The sequence below is a fragment of the Dacryopinax primogenitus genome, assembly GCF_000292625.1.
Source record: "Dacryopinax primogenitus strain DJM-731 SS1 chromosome Unknown DACRYscaffold_29, whole genome shotgun sequence".
Taxonomy (NCBI): domain Eukaryota; kingdom Fungi; phylum Basidiomycota; class Dacrymycetes; order Dacrymycetales; family Dacrymycetaceae; genus Dacryopinax; species Dacryopinax primogenitus.
Genome location: NW_024467226.1, coordinates 39354 through 58690, shown reverse-complemented (window position 1 = coordinate 58690; position 19337 = coordinate 39354). Strand labels below are relative to the sequence as shown.

General features: G+C 55.4%; 9 protein-coding genes across 9 annotated transcripts; 4 read left to right on the top strand and 5 right to left on the bottom strand.

The window, feature by feature from the left end:
* Positions 1 to 586: 586 nt before the first annotated feature.
* Positions 587 to 1496, bottom strand: DACRYDRAFT_120018 (uncharacterized protein). The gene is made up of 5 exons (XM_040770917.1): positions 1417 to 1496; positions 1311 to 1367; positions 1178 to 1260; positions 996 to 1124; positions 587 to 944 (listed from the first exon to the last, which is right to left on the bottom strand). The coding sequence occupies exons 2-5, from the start codon at positions 1328 to 1330 to the stop codon at positions 922 to 924; spliced, it is 255 nt and encodes an 84-aa protein (XP_040623488.1). The 5' UTR covers positions 1331 to 1367; positions 1417 to 1496; the 3' UTR covers positions 587 to 921.
* A 658-nt stretch (positions 1497 to 2154) lies between these two features.
* DACRYDRAFT_25611 (Tim17-domain-containing protein) lies at positions 2155 to 3160 on the bottom strand. The gene is made up of 4 exons (XM_040774239.1): positions 2783 to 3160; positions 2593 to 2736; positions 2434 to 2544; positions 2155 to 2384 (listed from the first exon to the last, which is right to left on the bottom strand). The coding sequence occupies exons 1-4, from the start codon at positions 3114 to 3116 to the stop codon at positions 2299 to 2301; spliced, it is 675 nt and encodes a 224-aa protein (XP_040623487.1). The 5' UTR covers positions 3117 to 3160; the 3' UTR covers positions 2155 to 2298.
* Positions 3161 to 3309: 149 nt separating this feature from the next.
* Positions 3310 to 4220, top strand: DACRYDRAFT_120016 (uncharacterized protein). The gene is made up of 2 exons (XM_040770916.1): positions 3310 to 3737; positions 3794 to 4220. Exons 1-2 carry the CDS (start codon positions 3432 to 3434, stop codon positions 4076 to 4078), a joined length of 591 nt encoding a protein of 196 aa, XP_040623486.1. The 5' UTR covers positions 3310 to 3431; the 3' UTR covers positions 4079 to 4220.
* A 1299-nt stretch (positions 4221 to 5519) lies between these two features.
* On the top strand, positions 5520 to 9031 carry DACRYDRAFT_102845 (uncharacterized protein; the record flags this gene model as incomplete). The annotated part of the gene is made up of 4 exons (XM_040767677.1): positions 5520 to 5858; positions 5912 to 7608; positions 7660 to 8585; positions 8635 to 9031. 4 exons carry the CDS (start codon positions 5520 to 5522, stop codon positions 8802 to 8804), a joined length of 3132 nt encoding a protein of 1043 aa, XP_040623485.1. The 3' UTR covers positions 8805 to 9031.
* A 454-nt stretch (positions 9032 to 9485) lies between these two features.
* Positions 9486 to 10205, top strand: DACRYDRAFT_60293 (TPR-like protein; the record flags this gene model as incomplete). The annotated part of the gene is made up of 5 exons (XM_040775625.1): positions 9486 to 9654; positions 9704 to 9778; positions 9827 to 9890; positions 9945 to 10012; positions 10063 to 10205. Coding segments are annotated over 5 exons (519 nt in total), but the record flags the coding sequence as incomplete, so codon positions are not given.
* Positions 10206 to 10311: 106 nt separating this feature from the next.
* On the bottom strand, positions 10312 to 12646 carry DACRYDRAFT_19242 (uncharacterized protein; the record flags this gene model as incomplete). The annotated part of the gene is made up of 2 exons (XM_040771436.1): positions 10312 to 12447; positions 12491 to 12646. 2 exons carry the CDS (start codon positions 12644 to 12646, stop codon positions 10312 to 10314), a joined length of 2292 nt encoding a protein of 763 aa, XP_040623483.1.
* A 231-nt stretch (positions 12647 to 12877) lies between these two features.
* On the top strand, positions 12878 to 14930 carry DACRYDRAFT_73032 (PX-domain-containing protein; the record flags this gene model as incomplete). The annotated part of the gene is made up of 7 exons (XM_040775989.1): positions 12878 to 13117; positions 13162 to 13230; positions 13279 to 13545; positions 13599 to 13845; positions 13896 to 14029; positions 14080 to 14565; positions 14621 to 14930. The coding sequence occupies 7 exons, from the start codon at positions 12878 to 12880 to the stop codon at positions 14888 to 14890; spliced, it is 1713 nt and encodes a 570-aa protein (XP_040623482.1). The 3' UTR covers positions 14891 to 14930.
* Positions 14931 to 15199: 269 nt separating this feature from the next.
* Positions 15200 to 17838, bottom strand: DACRYDRAFT_120013 (uncharacterized protein; the record flags this gene model as incomplete). Its single annotated transcript, XM_040770915.1, has 3 exons — positions 15200 to 15858; positions 15915 to 15981; positions 16033 to 17838. 3 exons carry the CDS (start codon positions 17836 to 17838, stop codon positions 15200 to 15202), a joined length of 2532 nt encoding a protein of 843 aa, XP_040623481.1.
* Positions 17839 to 18243: 405 nt separating this feature from the next.
* Positions 18244 to 19291, bottom strand: DACRYDRAFT_120012 (uncharacterized protein; the record flags this gene model as incomplete). The annotated part of the gene is made up of 2 exons (XM_040770914.1): positions 18880 to 19291; positions 18244 to 18833 (listed from the first exon to the last, which is right to left on the bottom strand). Exons 1-2 carry the CDS (start codon positions 19274 to 19276, stop codon positions 18244 to 18246), a joined length of 987 nt encoding a protein of 328 aa, XP_040623480.1. The 5' UTR covers positions 19277 to 19291.
* Positions 19292 to 19337: the final 46 nt, after the last annotated feature.

Below are 19337 nucleotides of genomic sequence, written 5' to 3'. Positions count from 1 at the left end.
ATTATGGTAAAATGAAAAAGAGGGATGAGGAATGAGGAGGAGGAGGAGAAAGAAAGAAAGGAGCAAAGTGTAGAGTGGCGTGGACGGGCAATTGAAAGAAAAAGAAAATCTTGTGGCGGCGCGTGTAAAAGAACGTGACAAGAGAAGGCCTTCACTGTATTACGGCGTACCCCTTGCAGTCAACTACAACTCACTTGTGCCGCATTGTTAACATGTGTCAATCTATCTTGTCCATCTAGATTATCTACAAGAGTGGAAACTTATCATCACCCTGTCTAATTCATTCCCATACTTAGCTTATTATTGTTCTTATTGTTCTCTACAATTCAACATTCACCGTATACGTACATTACATCAATCACTGCTTTATCTAATACTCAAGGCTGCCCCTTATGTATCGCAATAGTAATAGGTCCTTGTTTCATGCAGGTCCATTTCGTATACCTTGGGCTGTCTCATCACCGCGGCTCTGGATCGGCCCGATCAGACACATACCCAACAGGACTGAGAGCGTCATCCACGGCGGTGCACAGTTGAATAGATAAGGTCATCGTCCCCCGAGCCCTTGGACTTTGATATGAATTGGGGAAGTGGTACACGCCCTGGGCAGCATTTGGTGATGGATGGGCTTAGGGCACTGTCGTCGAACAACGGAGGATGCGGACGGAGAAACGTTCGAGCAGGGTAAACCCACACCCTGCTTGGCGTCTTCCCACACCCCGTCCCTTTCCTAACGTGCCAAACGCAAGTGGAGGCCTCTCAACACACATCAAACAGCAAAGAGAGAACTCAGTTAGACAACTAGGTGATATGAAAACGGCTCGTTCCTGCCCTGCCGGCGTCGAGTATCGATACAAGCTCGGTCGTTACGAGAGTACGTAGGATAGAGTCCCCAGTCCAAGCCCTAAGCGAGGAGTAGGATCAGAAGCAGAGGTTGCACAAGTCTGGAGTAAGGCGTGAGTGGGTGTCTCTGAGGTGCGGGGAGGGGGACAGACCTTCGGCACAGCAGCACAGACACATGCCTGCTAGACAGGCCATACACGTGCCGCTTGCGAGATCACCACCGCCCGACTGCTGCGGGGGAGGTGGCTGTTGGTACATCGGTTGCTGCTGGGGGTAGTATTCTGCACGGAGTTAGACAGGGTTGGGAGAGGGGAGACGATGGGAGAGGACGTACGCGGACCACCGGGTTGATATGCCTGTTGCGGGGGGGGGGTAGTAGCCCTGCGGGGGAGGGCCGCCTTGGGGTGGGTAGTAGCCCTGTATACGGGTTAGCTAGGTAGGTAGGAAAGCAAAGGGGGAAGACGTACGCCTTGTGGCTGCCCACCATACTGAGGTCCGTATTGCGGGCCACCGCCGCTGTAGTACTGTTTGATGTTAACTTAATTTGGGAGAACTCAAGAGGGAAGTACGCACGTCCTTGTTAGACATTTGTAGGATTGTAAATTCGGGAGTTAGATATTCGCTTTAGTTGCAGGTAGAAGAAGAGGAGAAAGGTCGAGCAAGTCGAGGAGATGAAGGGCAGATGTATGCTCACTCTGGAGTGGACAACAGTGGACACACTTCCCTTCGCTCCTTATGAGGTGTGTGCCATTGGGGTATCCGCCCCCGGAGGCGGAAGGGAAGCTGCTTTCGGGGTCCTGTCGGCCTATCCTGATACTGCGCCACACCGGGTTGAGACATCGGACCGCAGCAAGGACTCCGAACCAAAGGTGCCGGGACTATAGCTCATGCATATTCATAGCTATGGGCAGGGTAACGGATACTGTCATCCTGCGCTACACCTCGCAGTCTAGCATAGGATGATCCGGTTTGTTCATCCTCCTCCAGGTCGACAGGCAAGGGGCGGTGCACTTGCCGAGATGCAGTCCCGGCTGCGCACTTGCCTGTGATAGGGCAAGTGCAAGTACCCATGGTGAGGGAAGATGCTGGCCTGCAAGGGTTGGCTGTGCGCTTACGATATTGCCTGAGGATGCATGTGAAGGACGTGTGGTTTTGGTTGGTGAGCGTGTTCCGAATTTCGGAACGAACAGTCGTGTAAAGGCAAGATGACATGTGCTTCGAATAGCTACACCCCATTCTTCCAGCCGGTTGTCGCAGCCGGTCGACTTAACAATTGATGCATCACCAGCTTGGTCCACACCCTGAGAAGGAGCTTTCCAGAATATATTAGAGCGGAGAGTAGTGCAAGAAAATACAATGACATCATCCTAACAAACCGAACACAATGAACGGACATCCCCATCTTCTCATTTCTGCACACCTGTAGACCAAAATGATCGACTCCAGATGGTGGGACTATACGATAACTGTTTTGATATAGCACCAGATACCGGCGACACCGGTCATGACGGCCGCACCAGCCAGAGCGGGCCTCACACCAGCTACATCGATGTCAGTAATGAATGTGTTCTGGGATTGGAGTGAACGCACCTGTGGACTTATAAAGCGCGCCTGTGAGTCCGCCGGCGGCGAGCGAACCCCAGGTATCGTGTTTCCCCCTATAGCCGTCGATGCAGGAATTGATAGCGTTGTACGCCAGTGCTACCCTGCGTCAGCCAAACGAATGTCTGAAAGGAAGAAAGGACGCACCCATCACACCGGCCGAATTGCCGATGAATGTCCCTCGCCGGGTGACGCTGTTCAGGATACTGTTGATCCGGAGACGGGTGTTTGACACTGCCAGTGGGCGGATAGCGCCTTCCCTAAACCCCCACAGTCCACCAATTGCCAGACCTATCCTTTGTCAGCTTTCCCCAGAACGAAGCAGAAAGGGACTCACCCGAAAGGTACGTCGTCCCCGTTCCGTAGCAGAGGTCGTCGCTCCACCCTCGGCTGGGCAACGCCGTCCCCGACCCAGGGAGCTGGTTAACCTTGTCGTCCTCCAGCAAGAGGTAGTCCAGCTTGTCCCCCAGCTGAGCCATAGGATGCAGCCTGGCAGCATCGAACGAGCCTGCGCTGAGAAGATCCGTCGCTGTGAGCGCCTCGGATGCGGGGGAGACAGAGGTGGCCCCGCCTTGCCGGGCTATGGGTGCGCCGGCGAGGACTGCATAAGCATCGGACGTGGCCGCGGGGGAGGGAGTGTTCTTGTCCCTGTTGAAGTCGAAGAAGGACATTTTTGGGGAGGAAAGGGGGAGAAAGAGAGCAAGGTGGGATGCGGAGGACGATGAGCTCAGCCGTGCAGGCGCCGTCCGGCTCTGTTCAAAGGTCGAAATTCTCTGCGGAGGCAAACGTCGGCTCCGGAAGAAAGTCCGGCTGAAGCACGTGAAAGCGCCACGCCGTGCCCGCGTCACAGCCCTTTTGTGGACAAGCGTAGTAGGCTCCCTGACGACTTCTCGAAAGGAGCTGCGTCCACTGGACGACGGAGCGAGCAAAACATTTTTCGTCCTCCTTCTACCCCTTCATCTTTACATACTCTGTTCCAGCCAGAGATGGCATCGAGCGACCTGCACCGGTCTGCTACTACCGCTGTTCCGGAGGATGCCACCGCTCCCCCGGCGTTCTCCCGCAGCACCACGGCCGCTTCTCCAGGGGAAAGCGGCTTCTCCGCTTCGGAGACCGCTACTGCTGGAGAGATGGAGCTGGAGGCGACTATACGCGAAAAGGAGAAACTGTTGGAGGAGGCTAGACGGGAAAGACTGGAGATCGAAAGGAAGTTGGCGGAGCTGGAGAGTTTGAGAGAGGAGGTGGGGAAGAAGGTCGAGCTTGCTGGGATTGCTAGGAAGGTGTTTGCTCATGTGCGTCACTGTGCTCGGTGTGCTGGATGGAGGACACGGTGTTGATTTGGTTGCAGGTGACAGAGGAAGAGACGCACAAGGAGACCGAGTCGGAGATCACACCGCTTGAGATTGCGACATATTGGGATTCGTTGGCCGAAGATATCCAGGGCCTTGATACGAGGCTTAAGGAGAAGCTTGGGTTTAGAGACTACACGATTCCCTCGCCTGTTCAGGCCACGCATCCCGTGAACGGAGAGCATGTCGAATCGGCGCATGAGGGAGTGGATGAGGAAGATGGCGAGGATGAGGATGAGACACCAGAAGAGGAAAAGGAAAGCCAACAGGGTAGATCTGACTGAAGTAGAACCAAGTACGTTACAAACCCCGCATTACCTGGCATGGTTATACCAAGCACGCTTTAGTGACAATTTTTCTATACCGAGTCCGGAGGACTGCTCGTATTATTGATACTGATTGAATTTATCGGTCGAATTGCATGCATCAGTATCTTTGAGCCAGGACGTGATTGTAGTTCATCAGAGTGATGTTAGTTTCTATCAATTGATGAAGCTGATATCGTTCGAGCTTCTTGACCAGAAGCACTCGGGCCCCGATCTCGCCCGGCCATCCACCCTGCCCTCCTCTTGCAGGGGACAGGGTGGAGTACACGAGGCAAAGCGCTGACGCGTCCCTTTTACCCCACAACTTCTGTCCTGGTTGTGAAGGGAAAAAAAGCAGCCGAACAAAAAGTCAGCTCCGAGGAACCCTGACGAGAAATTGACAATAGGAAAAGTAAAAATGACGCAAAGTCGGGGATCTTGTATCGTATCACCTCACGCTTACTACATCAGACCGGCGATATTGAAACGGCGTCGCGAAGGCAAAAAAAGGCATGACGACGCTGGGGGAGGACGTTTGAAACGCGGGAAACTCATGGCGTTGTTTTTTTCTTTCCCAAGTTGCTGGGTTACGGCGCAGAGGTCCTGTACAGCGACAGTGGGAAAGTGTAGGGCCGGTCTTTTGACTCTAGACTGGATGGAGTGAGACACGATGATGATGAGCTTTGTTTCGGCCCAAGGGACGTCGGTGATGTGATCCAAGATGCACGTGGGATGACGCCACGTGTGCCGGATGTGCAGCAGTTGTGAGTGCATAAGACGGTGTGAAATGAAATGGGAGTTGTACGTGGATGTTATGTTGCTGAAATGGGAGAATATTGCGTATTTTTGGGTGAATGGATGGTAGAAGAACAAGTGATTGTCAGCGAGAGTAGTTTGGTAGCAGATGGGGGAAGAGAGAGCGATTGCGGGGAACGGGAGCAGATGAATGGTCCGTTCGTTTGCCCGTCTTACGCATAGGCTCAGGCTCGCATCTCCGCTCTCTTCTATCCCCCCTTCACTTGCGGCATCCCTTCCCCCCCTCTCTTCCTCCTCCTCCTCCTCCTCCTCTACGCCCCCCTTGCCAGGGCTGGTCCGGCAACATCCCCTCTCTCATTGTACCCCCGCTGACAACGGACTCGTAAGCCAACGCTGGCAAACCCCGCGCTAGCTTCGTTTACCCGCTTAAGCTCACAACGGAACCCACCGCGCTCGGACGACGCTTGCGCTCACGCCACTCACAACGCGCCATCCTAGAGCAAGAAAGAAAGAAAATATCAAACCTCAGCCAAAGTCGAACCAACTAAACCTCGAAACCTGAAAGAAACCAATTGTGTACATTGTACAAAGCTATCCCCGTTCGTTCTCTACACTCGATCTGTGTCGTCTAAAACAGACGACCAAACCCAAATAGACCAATACGATGTCAACCGACCTATCGACATCCCCGCCAGCTACACTATCCTCCACTCTTGCCCCGGCCATATCCACCCCTTCCGCTAACCCCAAGTATCCGCATACACGCGCTCTCCTCGCCTCTCTCGCACGACAATACCGTGCACCCGACGACCTAGGCAGCTCTCCCGTTGGACTTGGTCCCAGTATCGGGAGCGATGGGGAGAGCGAGGGTGAGGGACGCGACCCGATCAGCTCGTTAGGCGGAAATGAGTTCATTAGGCGTGTTGTGGGACTCATCAGGGACGAGGATGAGCCAGAGCTCAGGAAGAAGCTGAAGGAGAGTTTTGGTGCTGAAGGTTCAGAAGTGCGTTCTTTGTGTTGTTACCTGACTAGGTATGCTGACACGTGCATTCGCAGTTTGAAGCAAACTTGGACGCGCATGTTATCGAACTAATGCACAAGCATCACAGCGACCTCATGGGAATGCCGTTTTCAGTGCTTACGCCTATCAAGCGCCCACAGAACCTTTCTCGCCCATCTTCCCGCGCATCGCAGAACTCATATCGTCGACCCGAGACCCCGACACTCCTGGGCCAATCTGGCCGCACGGGAAGTTTTGGCGCGAGAAACAGGCCGCATACACCTGTCAGTGCAAGCAGGTTGACAAGTGTGTTGATCCAAGCACACGCGAATTCGGCCTTATCAGGGGAGGAAAGTGACGGTGGCGGTCCACTCAGCAGCATATATGGTGCTGGAAGTACTTTCTCCGACTCTCCCACCCCTTCTCCACGCCTCGGCAGCGTGCGAATGCCCGCTGCCCGGCCGCTTCTTCCCACTAGCTTGAGCAGCTCCGACCTGGCCTCCGCTGGCATGCCTTCGCCCACCGGCTCACCGCGTTATCTCAACGCCAAAGCACTTGAGTTCCGCCCTGGATCTGGCAGACCCTTGAGCGCCATGAGCGGCAGCTTCAATGCCAGCGGGGTATCTGCTACTCATGGCAGAGAAAGCCCGGGGGACAACCTATGGACACATAACTCGAACGACGCCGGCATGCTCACACCAAGTTTCTCGAGCAAACTTGCCATTGCCGCTCCGCTCCTGCCGGAATATACAAGGGAATCACCCGTCCCCAGTCCGCTAGCTGCGAGTTTCAGAGCTGCTGGCAAAGGGGTATTATCCGTTCATGGAGAAGAGGATGACGACGATGATGATTCGCGTCCCGGCACACCGGCGAGTCATGATGCCACCCCCGTCAAGTCTAACACTGCTGCTGGTACACCTACGAACACAGCGAGCGGCGTGAAACCTATCCGGATGCGCCCACGGTCGGATACGCTGGACGACGAAGAGTTCTCGCCGTTCTACATGGCCGCGAAAGATCAAGCATCCAAAGCAGGTTTGCTTAGCGTGCCTTACGGTTGCTCGCCATACGACGTTGAGTCAGGCGGAAGCAGTGCGAGTGCAAGCAGCCCGGGTCACTCCTTCGACGTCCCAGGGCCGATGAACATGCTCGGTGTTACTCAACGGAATCCTTACGCTTCGACAACGGAAGACGACATGGGCATGCTTGCGAGCCAATTCGGCAGGATGGACATGCTCCCTGACGATAATTCCCCTCCTTCGGACGACGATATTCTTCACATGCCCAATCACTACCTCCTTGGCGGGCTAGACGAAGACGGCTACCCGCTCCCTGGACCATATGGACAGTACGGCCAAGGCGAAGATGGCATGGGCATGACACCTATGGAGATGCTCATCCAGATGTTTGGCTCTTCCGCTTCCCCCCAAGATCTGGAACAGGCACTCCAGGAAAGCGGGTACGACTTCGAGGGTGCGATCGCTTGGCTTGTGGACCGGCAGAACGGGGGTACGGGAATACCCGGACCGCACAACGGGAACGGCGCGCATCATGTTCAGCCCAGAGCGCATCCCCATGGTGGCGGGCGCGTCCTCGTCATGCCCCGCGAGGATTATAGCCGGATGGCGAATGGAGACAGAGGCAGCCCGAGGTATGGCATGATGGGGCCTGGTGGCAGACCCCAGGGGGTACCCAATCGCGTTTGCAGGTATTTCTTGCAGGGTGAGTGTAGGAGGGCGGATTGTCGTTTCAGGTGTGTTGTACCATTTTCGCGCTATTCTCAAGAGTTAATCGGGTTCCTTAGTCACGATATCGAACGGGCCTTGTGCCGTTTCTGGCTTCGCGGCCAATGTGCCAAAGGCGAGCAGTGCGAGTTCGTGCACGAGATCCCTCCAGGTTGGGACCAGGCTCAAGTTCAGGCCGTAATCGCTGCCAATCGGGCGAGTGCGTCCAATTCACGCCCTCAAACGCCGCAGGGCGGAGAGGACTTCCCGCAACTGGGGCGCCGTGGTCCGTACCCATTCGGCCCCGCTCGTGCCGGGTTCGATCCTAGTCGAACGAGGTTCGCGAACGCTGTGAAGACATCCGCCACACCTCGAGGCTACGGTCCACACATCGCCGTCACAGGCCGGCAATTCATGGTCAATCCCCAATCGCGTGGCCCAGTGGACTTTCCGCAACAGTCAATCTACGACCGGATGCCTCAACCTCGTCCGTCGACTCGTATCCGCTTACGCCCGCCATCACTCCTTCCCCCACTGCCTACCGGGGCTTCGGTCAGCGCCTTGTACATGCAGTATCGCAGTCGTGCGCACCAGCTTGCTGCCAACAGGAATGCCAACCTGACCAAAGCTGCCAACGCCTGGCGGAGCAACGACGGTGCTGCTGCCAAGAGCTTTTCTCGCGCTGCGGCAGACCTCAACGCGCGTATGCAGGCTGAGCTGGCTCATTCAGCTCGTTTGCTCGTCAAGGAACGCGCGAGGATCGCACAGGATGCGGTGCGTGCTCGCGAGACTTGGGCGGCGGATGATGCTGCGGATCGGACAAGTCGCGGCAAGCCTTGTGGAAACGCTTTGGGCGTCGTCCTTGGTGTTGCGAGGGAAGGCGCGCCTACGCCAGAGGAACGAATGGAATGTGTGCTTGATCTACATGCGCTGCATGCGAATGAAGGCCAGGAAATCCTAGACGAATTCTTGACTAGCTTGGAACATGAGAATTATCATGGTCTTGGTATGTACCTTTTCGAATATTGGTTAAACAGGCGCTGACTACCATATAGCTTATATTGTTATTGGCGAGGAGAGGCATACTGGTACAAACGATCCTGCTCGCGGCACGTCCAAGCTGCGCCTGGCAAGCGGCATAAAGGACTATCTGCATCAGTTCGCTTACGCCTGGCAAGAACGCGATGGTGTCATTTGGGTCGACCCGTTGACGCACGGCGAATAGATTGTAGAACGAAAATGGATCCACCAGCGCGCTGGGAGGGTGTTATATCCCTTTCTTGCAAGATGCTGAAGGGAAAACGTGCTGTTGTTGTGTTGTTATGAATCGAAAGGACCTTCACGAACGTTGATGTCTATACCGGGAATACAGAAGGCAGAAGAAAGAACCAAATCGGCAACAAGGGTTGTATAATACATACATACGAAAGAGAATTATGTAAAGAATCCAACCAGACTGTCTTGATCATATGCAAATTTGTCAATCTGACTTGTGGCCAGTATCTGTTGAGCCGCGAGGGGTAAGCCGCGGAAGCAAAAAAAAAAAGTTTCTTTACTCTGTAGCGCTCGTTCAGCAAAACACTTTCCGCGACATCGATATCCAGGGCAAACTTGACCGTTCGAAGCTTCTCTGTGCGCGTGTCAAACCAGTATTCTTGGTCTTTTAGTGTTCGCTGAGGAAATAGAAACGCTGCTTGGAAGGTGCCATGTTCACGCGCGTACTTTCATCAACAGCGCTTCGAGGCGCAGCACGTAATGTAACAAAAGCTGCGCCTCGATCTCTCTCAAGAACAGTGAAGGCTCCTAAATTTTTAACATGTCGTAAGCATTTTCTTTATCATTCGTGACGTTGATACGATCAGGAATCGTTTGCTTTGAAGGATTTGCTTCATCCGCGTCGACGCCATCTTTCATCGATCCCACCGACGCAGAAGCGATCAAAGCGCTCGAAGACGGTACCCGGAAGCTAGAAGAAGGGGACCTCGAAGGAGCAACAAAATGCTATGAACGAAGTGTGCAAATTCGCCGTACAGCGCATACGTTGTACAATCTTGGTGTCATTCGGTATCATGCTAGTAAGTGTTCTCGGGGATGGAGAGAGACGAATTCTCATGCTGTTGTTAGAGGACTATGGTGCTGCGATCCAAGCGTGGCTGGAATCAATTGAAATGGAACCAAGAAGTGCTGACGCACATACCAGTACAGTGTCTTCGGTGAACTCTTCTCTTCTTCCTGATCATCCTCTAGACCTGGCGTCCGCATACATCATGTCCCCCGTTCCGCGAAGAGAACTCGCGCTGCGGCACCTCCGGTTCGTACTTGTGCTTTCCTATAACAACCATTGCTCAGACTTCCGAACTATCAGGATCGCGCACAAGCTGGCACCCGAAGATCCTGAAATTTCGTACAATTTAGCAGCTGTGCTCGAAGCAGGTACTTCACCTCCCGATTCGTGCTATTTTATCTGCTGACCCCGGTCTTAGGCGGGCATCTTGAAGAAGCATTGGAATTCTATCAGCAGAGCAAGGAGCGCGGGATCGAGCGAGCCGCTGTGAACATCAGGAATCTAGGTGGGAAGATCGTGGCGAAGAGAGTCAAGGAGCAGGAGCAATCCGACAAGGAGTGACGCCGCCCATCCTCCCTGCTCTGCCGTTCTTGTGCGGCATCCGATATCGCCAATATTTACACACAATGTATACAACATTAACCCTAATGATACATGTTGGTCCAAGTTATTTATCCTTGACATTAAACTTGACTCCAAAGAACCTGAACGTCCCGCCTCTCCCCTCTCCCTCCCCATCCCCATCAGCAAGCGCAGGCGCATCCCCCCGCCGACCCTCGTACACCCTCCTGACCCAATCCAGTTCCTCCTGCCCTACTTCCTCCACATGCTTCCCCCTACAAAACTCGACAAACGATCCTTGCGCACTCCAGAACTTCGCCGAAGGGGTCACTCCACATCTGTCGAACACCTTCCTCAGAAAGTCTAATCGCTTCCCCCGGCCTGCGTCGGGGAACCGGAGTGCCCTGAGCAAGCTGTCACCCGGTGCAGAACCGAGCAGCGCAGCCCAAAGATGGTACGCTACGAGCTTCTCGTTCACCTGTACCAAGTAGATCCCCTTGAGCCCGGAGGAACGCTTCAGCGGGCTCTTGGGCCCCAGCTTCGGGTGCGCATCTAGCGTCCTCATCAGACTCTCCAGTGCCTCTCCTACCCCTACGCCCCGGTCTTCCCAGCGAAGGTTCTCCGTTGGTTGAAAGCATAACACCCTGCGCCAGAGCATCAACAGCGTGCTCGGATGTCTTATATACTTTCCCCAATTCAGCGCGCCCAGTGCATCGGTTAAAGCTCCCCGCTCCAGAGCGTAACTGACGAACCGGACCGTGGAAGCCTCGAACCGCTGCTGGATGTCTGCTCGCAGAAACCCCCAGTTATGGTTCTCGGGAAGGGCCAGGCGCTGAAGTGCGTGCTCGTACCCTGGCCGGAGGAGTTGGAGCCAGTAGGCGGCGGAGGGGATGTCGGCGTCTACGAGGGCGGCACGCATGTTGAGCGCGCAGATACGGAGCTCGTACGTGAGTTGGAAGAGCGTGAGTTGGGTGTAACTCCGTGCTGACGAGTTAGAGTTAGAGTTGGAATTGGAGTTGGAGTTGGAGCCGGAGACGAGAAGAAAACGCTGCATCGCTCCCAGACTCTGGTGGAACCATTCTTCCTGCGTCGCTTCCAGCTCAGTGCGCGTCACCTCCCGGCCAAGCTTGTACTGCACATGCGCGTCCTTCCTTGCCCTGAGCTCTGCAAGCTCTAGGCACGCCTCGGTCCATGTCAGGCGGAGCATTATATCCCCTTCTGCGTGCGATGGGAGCCTGGTGATGACGGGTGCGATCGAGCCCCATCGGGTGTGCAGTTCGGGAAGGGGAGAGAAGAGGATACACCGGACGAGGCCGTAGATGAGTATCGAGCGGGTAGAACTGTTCGCCGTGATGTCGTATTCACGCATCTGGTCGAGCGTGTGCCGGACAGATTCGGTAAGTTGCTGGAAAGTGACGCTGTTCCGCTTGGAACGGTACATGTCTGGGTAGAGGAACCAGCGGAAATGGGATTGGAGGACGCGGTTGAAGGAGGTTATGTCGGGGGTGAGGCCGAGCGAGAGGAGCTGGGCATGAAAGCGCGTTACTTCGAGGTAGAGGTGTCGGTGGAAGTAGATCTCTAGGACGTGGGTGAGAACACGGCTCGCAAGGTGCTTCTCTTCCCGTGAGAGGGTTGGTGGGGAGATGTCCGGCTCGGAGTGCGCTGTCTCGTAGGCAGGCGGTCGTTCTTTCCCTTTTGGGGGGATGAAGTGGTCTAACACGGGCTCCATGCGGGGGACGTTGCTCTCCCATCTCAAGGGGAAGTGGACAGAGGTATCCCGGTGCGGCCAGTACAAGCGCAGTACGATCTGAACGAGGACGGCCAGGAGCTGGTGGGCGCTGCTTTTCTCTCCTGCATGAACTATCCGCTCTACCGCCTTCCAGCTGAGGATGCGTCTGAGTTCTTCGGCAGAACGGCGGATGACGAGCCGCTTGAGCAGGCGGACTGCGCGTGCTTGGGTTGACCAGTTGAGGGTGAGTGCGATGAGAAGATGTTCTATTTCTTCTGGGGCGAGGGATGCGGAATGAGCAGGGTCTGCGAGCCTGTCTGCCCATGTGCGCCAGTCGGCTGCGCTGTGGTCCAAGAGGGGGTGGGAAGAGGGAGGGGCGAGCGTTGCTGCTGTGGAAGCGTTGCGGGGCAGAGAAGGGGAAAGTTGGTGTGGCCTGAGATGGGCGGTGTGAGGCTGTTGGTTGGTTGGAGCGGGGGGTGGGTTGACGTTGAACACTGAACGAAGGTCGACGTCCTGTTGAATGTTAGCAATGTAAAGAGTAGGGAGAATAACGCACCTCTTCCTGTGTTGTCGGATGTCCTAGTACGAACTGTTTTATTGATTCGAGTGCGTTTGAGTGTACTGTTTGAGGTATTGAATGGCTGTAATATGATAGTTGACAAGTATTGCATTGTATATGTGCACTTGCACGACGGAGATACGCCCGCAACATGAACAATCATCAACAATAATAGTTATATTTCATTTCTTCAACACATTTAATTTAAATCATTCATCGGAATATTATTCGGCCCCGTGTAGCAAGACCCTTATACGGGAGCAATCAAGTGGCTGTGTAAGGGAACGTGACTGCGGCCGTTACGTGCGCTTCCAGGTTGTCGTTGCTTCATCCCTCACTGTCTCCTCATCTCATCTCATTGCTACCTCTCTCTTTCATACCACCATGGACGGTGACGATGACATAAACCCTTTTCGCACAGAGGACGACGTCTCCCCAGCAATAGAAGACGATGACGAAGGATCTACCCCGCAGGACACAGACCAACCCAAGCCACTGAGCATCTCCCCACTCCCAACCACGAACAAGCCCTTCCCTTCACCCTATACTGCTCCTCAGCAGAGGACAGAACCGTGTTGCACCAGGGATATGTGGCTTCACTCGGGGGAAGATGTCGAGATCCTCGTGCGCATCCTGCTTCACTCCTCGAAATAAGCTTATTCGCGTAGGTCGTGGACGCGCTCAAGACTTCCGAAGGCTCTTCCTCGTCCTACATCGTCTATGTCATCCGTACAGGAGTGAGCACCATCTCCAATTTACTGCACATCAGCTCACCTCATTATCAGAACGTTGAGGCCCGCCGCCGTTACTCGGAATTTGAGTCCCTCCGCACCAGCCTGGTCAAGCTCTACCCCGCCATGATCGTCCCCCCCATCCCGGCAAAACAGTCTATTGGGGAATACGCGGTAAAGCAGAACAAGGCCAAAGAAGACGCGGCAATGATTGCACGCAGGAAGAGGATGCTCCAGGTATTCCTGAATCGCGTCGCGAAGCATCCAATCTTGTCGAACGAACATGTCTTTCATCGGTTTTTGGACAGGGACGTCTCTTGGGTGAGTTTACTGCGCTTCTAATCCTGTCCCTGGTATGACGGGATGCGTCGCAGTCCGAAGTACTCCACTCCCCACCCCTCTCCCAACTACCCAAGAATATCCTCAAAGCCCCGGCGCACAACCCAACCGATACATCCTCCGCCTCGGTCTACGCGGCTATCCCCACTCCTTCCGCTGCCCAGCCGCTCCGCCGTCCTGACCAGCGGTTCCTCGACTCGGAAGCATTTACGAACAAGTTTGCAAATCATGTCAGTGGGACTATGGAGAGAGTTACCAGGCGGACGATGAAGCGCTGGTCGGGTATGTGCAGACTTGGACTCGTGTGCCCGCGCTGAGAGCTCTTGTAATAGAGTTTTCCCATGATTATTCCGAGTTGGGGGCGGCTTTGAATGGGTTCAGCCTTACGGAGGGCGGGTCGCTCGCCAATGCGATGGAAAAGACCGGCCAGGCGGTCGACGCGACTTACATGTCTACATCGAAACTGGTGTGTTTATCTGATTTTGTCCGTCGGTGGAACATTTGTGAAGTTCGCAGCTCCAGGAACTCGAGCAGACGTGGTACGAGTCCCTGCAGGAATACGCCCAGTTCTCGGCGATCATCAAGCGGCTCCTGCAGTACCGGCACCAAAAGCACTTGCAGTACGAGCTTACTCAGGAACTGCTGGACACGAAACGCGAGTCGCTGGACGACCTGGAACGGAACGAGGCTGAGGCTAAGAGGCTCGATACGGCCCTGTCGGGCAGTATGCATCATGATGCTGCTGCTAGGCGGTCTTCCGAGATTGAAGCGGAGGAGGCCAGTGCGGAGCCCAACGACACAGCGGCAGGGGAACAGCAGGAAGAAGAATCTCCCTTCCCTTCAGGGTCGATAACCCGTGCTGCTGCACCTCCGGCTAGACGGCGCGCCCCTGGGTTCGCACTGCTTAACACGCTGTCGCATTCCTTGCAGGGGATTATCGATGCTGACCCTGAGGCTGCGCGGAGGAACGGGATTAGCAAGACGAGAGATACGATTTCCCAGGTGTGTTCTTCCCCTACCTCACCAGATGCACTTGACTAACCGACGACCGCCGCAGCTGGAAGACGCGCTCCAAGCCTCTGCCCAAGATCTGCGCTATACCTCGCAAACGATCCAAGCTGACCTAGACCGTTTCCAGCGGCAAAAAGTTGCCGACCTGAGGGATATGGCACTGACCATGGCTCGCGTGCACAGAGACTGGTGCAAGAAGAATATGGAGTCGTGGCAGGAAGCTAGGGCCGCGGTGGACGCTATTGAACCCCATCCGAATCGTCCTAATGCGCCGGAGGTTGCGCCGGCGCCCGTTCAGCCACATGAGAGCACTTAGATACCCTGCGCACGGATGGCGTGCGATACGACTGCAAAGGACGGTGGGGAGTGGGTCGTCCTGTATCTTACTGTATACTACATATGGACATATAACTATGCGTTGTGCGTAAAATGGCTATTCATGTACGCTGGGTCTAAGGTAGATTTCGCGGTCCTGGCTGTTCGCCTTATTGGCGGTCAATTGGATTAAGCAACGGTTTAGGTATACAACAGTCATCCCACGCAGGCGCAATGGGACATAGATAACATAATAGTTGTTCAAGATTCCAGCCGGCTAAATCCAACGTTTACATTCACAAACCGACGTCTATTCGCCCCCCGCATACCGAGCGACGATCCCCCTCCATTCTCCACACTCCTCCGGACTTCGAAAGATGGTAAACCCCACGCCTTCCGGCACTGCCTTCCTAGCCGCCGCTAGCCGGGCACGCCACACCTCCCCAGCCTTGGCGTTTGTTATTGGTGCTGGCTGCTGGGCAGCGGACTGGGAGAGGTAGGCTACGCTGGAAGGCATGGCCGGGGATTGGGGGGTTGGCTGGGCGGCTGGGGAGGGAGGGGTGGAGGATGCCGTGTGGGTTCGGCGGGGTTGGTATGCTTCCAAAACGGGAGAAGACAGCGGGGAGCCACCGACGGGCAGAGAGGCGCTGAGCGATGCCGTGGAGGCCAGGGACATGCCGGACATGGATCGCCGGAATGGCCGTCTTTCTTCTCTCTGCTCTCCGTCTTCTGTCCATGCTGGAGGGGTGACATCCCGCAAAAAGATGCCCACGATCTGCCAGGGCCGTTCTTGTGCCAGCTGGACGTAGAGCTCCATGTCCTGCTCACCGGTGTCACCGATGAGGATGAACCTGGAGGAGGGGAAGGCGTCGAGCACCTCGACGACGCCGTGCCGCTTCCGGTCGGCGGCGGAGTCCCAGAGACCGGTGAAAACTGCCGAAGGGGAGTAGTACTTGAGCTTGATGGAGCCTGCAGAGAAGTGTCAGGGAATGATGCTCATAAGGGGATCGGTCAGATGGACGCACCCTGCGGTAGACCGGCTACCTCAAAGAACTCTCTAATGACGGGCAGCAGCTCATATGGTGAGTTTGACTGCCTCACATCAGCCGTCGAATGAGGAATGAAGGAAAGTGCAGTACTGACCACATAATGGAACCCAACTCCCCACTGCTCCATCTCCCTGTACCATTCTCCCACTCCATCCAGTACGAGTTCATCCAGATGCCTCACGAACACATTATGGAACACTTGTTTAGCGCCGAGCAGGACACCGGTGTGCTTGACCGTGTCGTCGATGTCGGAGATGACTCTGAGCGCGGGGGAGGGAGGGAGAGCATATTCGAGGGGAGGGCTTTGTTGTGTTGGGTGAGGGGCTTGGGTTGGATCGGGTGCGAAACTGGGGATAGGAGGGAGGGGGACGACCTCAGCACGGACTTCGATGTTGCTTAGGCGGGAGAGGTCGACCCCTGCTTTGCGTAGGGCTGAGGTGAGAGTTGTCCAGGGAACCCGTAGACGCTCGTCGAAGTACCCGTTCGAGTTTGTTGTCACTTCCTTTTCGAGCAGCTTTATAGGTGCTTTGGAGGAGGAGAGATTGGCGAGTACCGTGCTGGGGGAGTCGGACTTTTCTGTTGCTGGGGGAGGAGGCGGAAGTGAAATGGTGAGTTTGACTTTGCGCAAGGAGAGCGAGCTGGCCCAGAAGGGCTGCAGGCGGGCTTCAAGGTTCGCGTGGAGGGTACGCAGTTCGCTAGAGGGGAGGTCGGCGAAGGAGGCGCTTGATATACTCGTAGATTTCCGTGTGGGGCCGAGGCTTGGTGATGGCTGGCGGTGTGGGCCAAGGCGGGGGGAACGGGTAGGGCCGAGGGAGGGAGAGGAGAGGGGCGAGGGCGCGCGGGGGGAGTGGACGTGGTGTGCGTGGTGGACTGGGGTGGGATTGAGTGGTTTGGGAAGGGAGAGAGAGGGGATGGAGGACAGCGAGGCAGGCTTTAGAGGGATGGGTGGGGGAGCGGTACGTTCGGAGTAGTCGACAGGGGAGAGTGAGATGCTCGGCGTCGTCTTATCATTCTCGTGCTCTAGGACTAGTGCACCAGCAGAAGTGGGAGTAGGAGTAAGTAAGTCCAACTCGAGAGGCTCCTGACTTGGGCTAGGGAGGGGATCCTTCCCGACCCAGTTGTTGCTCGTAAAGTACCCTCCGTCGTCCTTGCTCGCTCCGGCAGGGGAATCGAGGTTGATCAAGTCCGCATCCTCCGGTTCTTCGGAGATGATCGCCCTTAAGAGAGGCGACATGAGCGGACTCGCCGTTCCGCTTGGGGGGGTACTGCCGCCCTCGAAGCTCCTCAGGCTTGCGCTCTCGCTCCCTGATCCGCTGCCTGGGGTCGGCAGGCGGGGGAGGGAAGAGAAAGACCGTGCGAGGCGCATGAACGCGCGCTGGGCTCTTGTTGCCTGCTCTGGGGGTCGCATGGACAGAAAATACCCAGAGACCTTGAGCTCGACATCGAAAGGTTCTTGGGCATCCTTCTTCTGGCTCGCAGTCGTCCTGCTGTGAGAAGTGCACCGAGCAGCCCAACCGGGGAAGAGCCAAACTCGCTCAGTACCCCTGAGCTCCTCCTGCCTCCTGCGCCTCCTGTCTCTCGTCCACTCATCCCACGTTTGACGCTTCCTGACCACCCACCCCTGAACGGACTCGTTCTCTGGTGCGTCGTCGTCCCTCGCCAACTGACCCGCCAAATCTCTAGCGCTGCTCACCGCACTCTTCATTCTCCCACTGACGTCAGCGTATGCCGCCCGGTAGTCTTTCTGGGCCAGATAGTCTTTCGTAGCGGAAAAGAGGGATTTGGCGCTTGAGATGCGCGCCTGCACAGCTGGGCGCCGAAGCTGGGCTTTGGCGGCGGCGATGAAGTGGGGAGTGCGCATTTCCGAGTTCTGTGAAGAGGATGTGTAGGAGGAATTCATGATGTCGTGTAGACGGTGGTGGTGGTGGTTGAAGAAGGAGAGGTTAGAGCGTGCATTAGTGTGAACATAGGGAGCGAGATAGGGCGGTATGAACTACATATGGGGACGTCAACTTGATAGAACGGAAAAATGGACGGAATCACAACGAACCGAAGAACGTGCGTACTTTTTATCCAATGATAAACAATTAGACAATAAATTAAAATCATTGAAATATTGGAAACGTTACTGGTTGAGAGGAAAGAGAATGTGGTCTATTGGCATTCCATGCAGTTGGGTTGTCATTACTAGTCGAGGAGTACTTCTTTTTGGAATACTTCTTGCTTACGAATGAACTCCCTAACAAGAAATCAACAATGATCACATCAACCCATTGAAAACAAATACAATCATTATCAGTAACAATCAACCCTGGAAAGCTATACCCTTCACACTCGTCTCCGCTCTTCCACCAGCAGCGTACCCCGTCCCCTCACGATTAAGCATCACCACCCCCTTCTCCCCCGCCTTGCCCTCGCACACCACACACTGCCCAGAGGGGCGAACGAGCTCGGAAATACACGTCTTACAGATGACGTGGCCGCAAGATTTGACCACGCTTGCTTGGGATGATGCACCAAGTGTCTTCTTGCATGACGGGCAGATGTATACGTCTTCGGCCTTGCTCTTCCCCTCCCCATTCCCGTTTCCAGTGCTACCCCCACTCCCATTCCCGTCGGCCACCCGCTCAACAGTAAACAGGACCGGAATAAGCCCCTTAAGAGTCATCCGATGCCCCGGCATCCCAGCACGACACATCGTCTCCATCTTAATCTCCCTCAGCGGCCCAACAGGCGCATCAGGCGTAAGCGAAGGCAGCCAAAAGTCGGGCAGCTTCGGCCGTCGAGCCTCGGATTGCTCTGCTTCTATTTGCTTTAGAGCGGCGGCTTCGGCTTCGGCAGCCATGTGCTCTACGTCTGTGCTGGAGAGGTCGAATTTCCGTTTAGTGCCTCTAGCTACAAGAGCGTAAGTACCTCAACCAGTCATCGAACGATCACGAACGTTCGGCACCATCAGACACTGGATTAGCAGTTTTACTCCCACCAATGCCCACTTGACTCATCTCAAACTCCCTCACCACTCTCTCCCTAGCCCTTTCGCGTGCTCGCAGCCTCTCAGCCTCTTCCTCCCTCTCCCACTCCCCTACTCTCTTCTCCCAGCGCTTCATCTCCTTCTTCTGCGCTACCAAATCCTCCAGCACACATTCCCTACAATACAGGTGCCCCTGCGAACAGCAGACAGGATCCCTTGCCCGAGAAAGGCAGAGCGAGCATGCGGAGAAGGGGCGCATGCTGTCCACTCCTAGCCGCTGGCGTTTTGTACCATAGTCGAGTTTCTTATATTCGGCATAGGAGAATACAGACGAGGCGGTGTTGTTCTTGCTGTGTGAGCGAGTCATGTCGTCGTCGTCGTCGTTGACAGCGAGCAGAGTGCGGAAACGATGAGCAGAGACCCCTAAG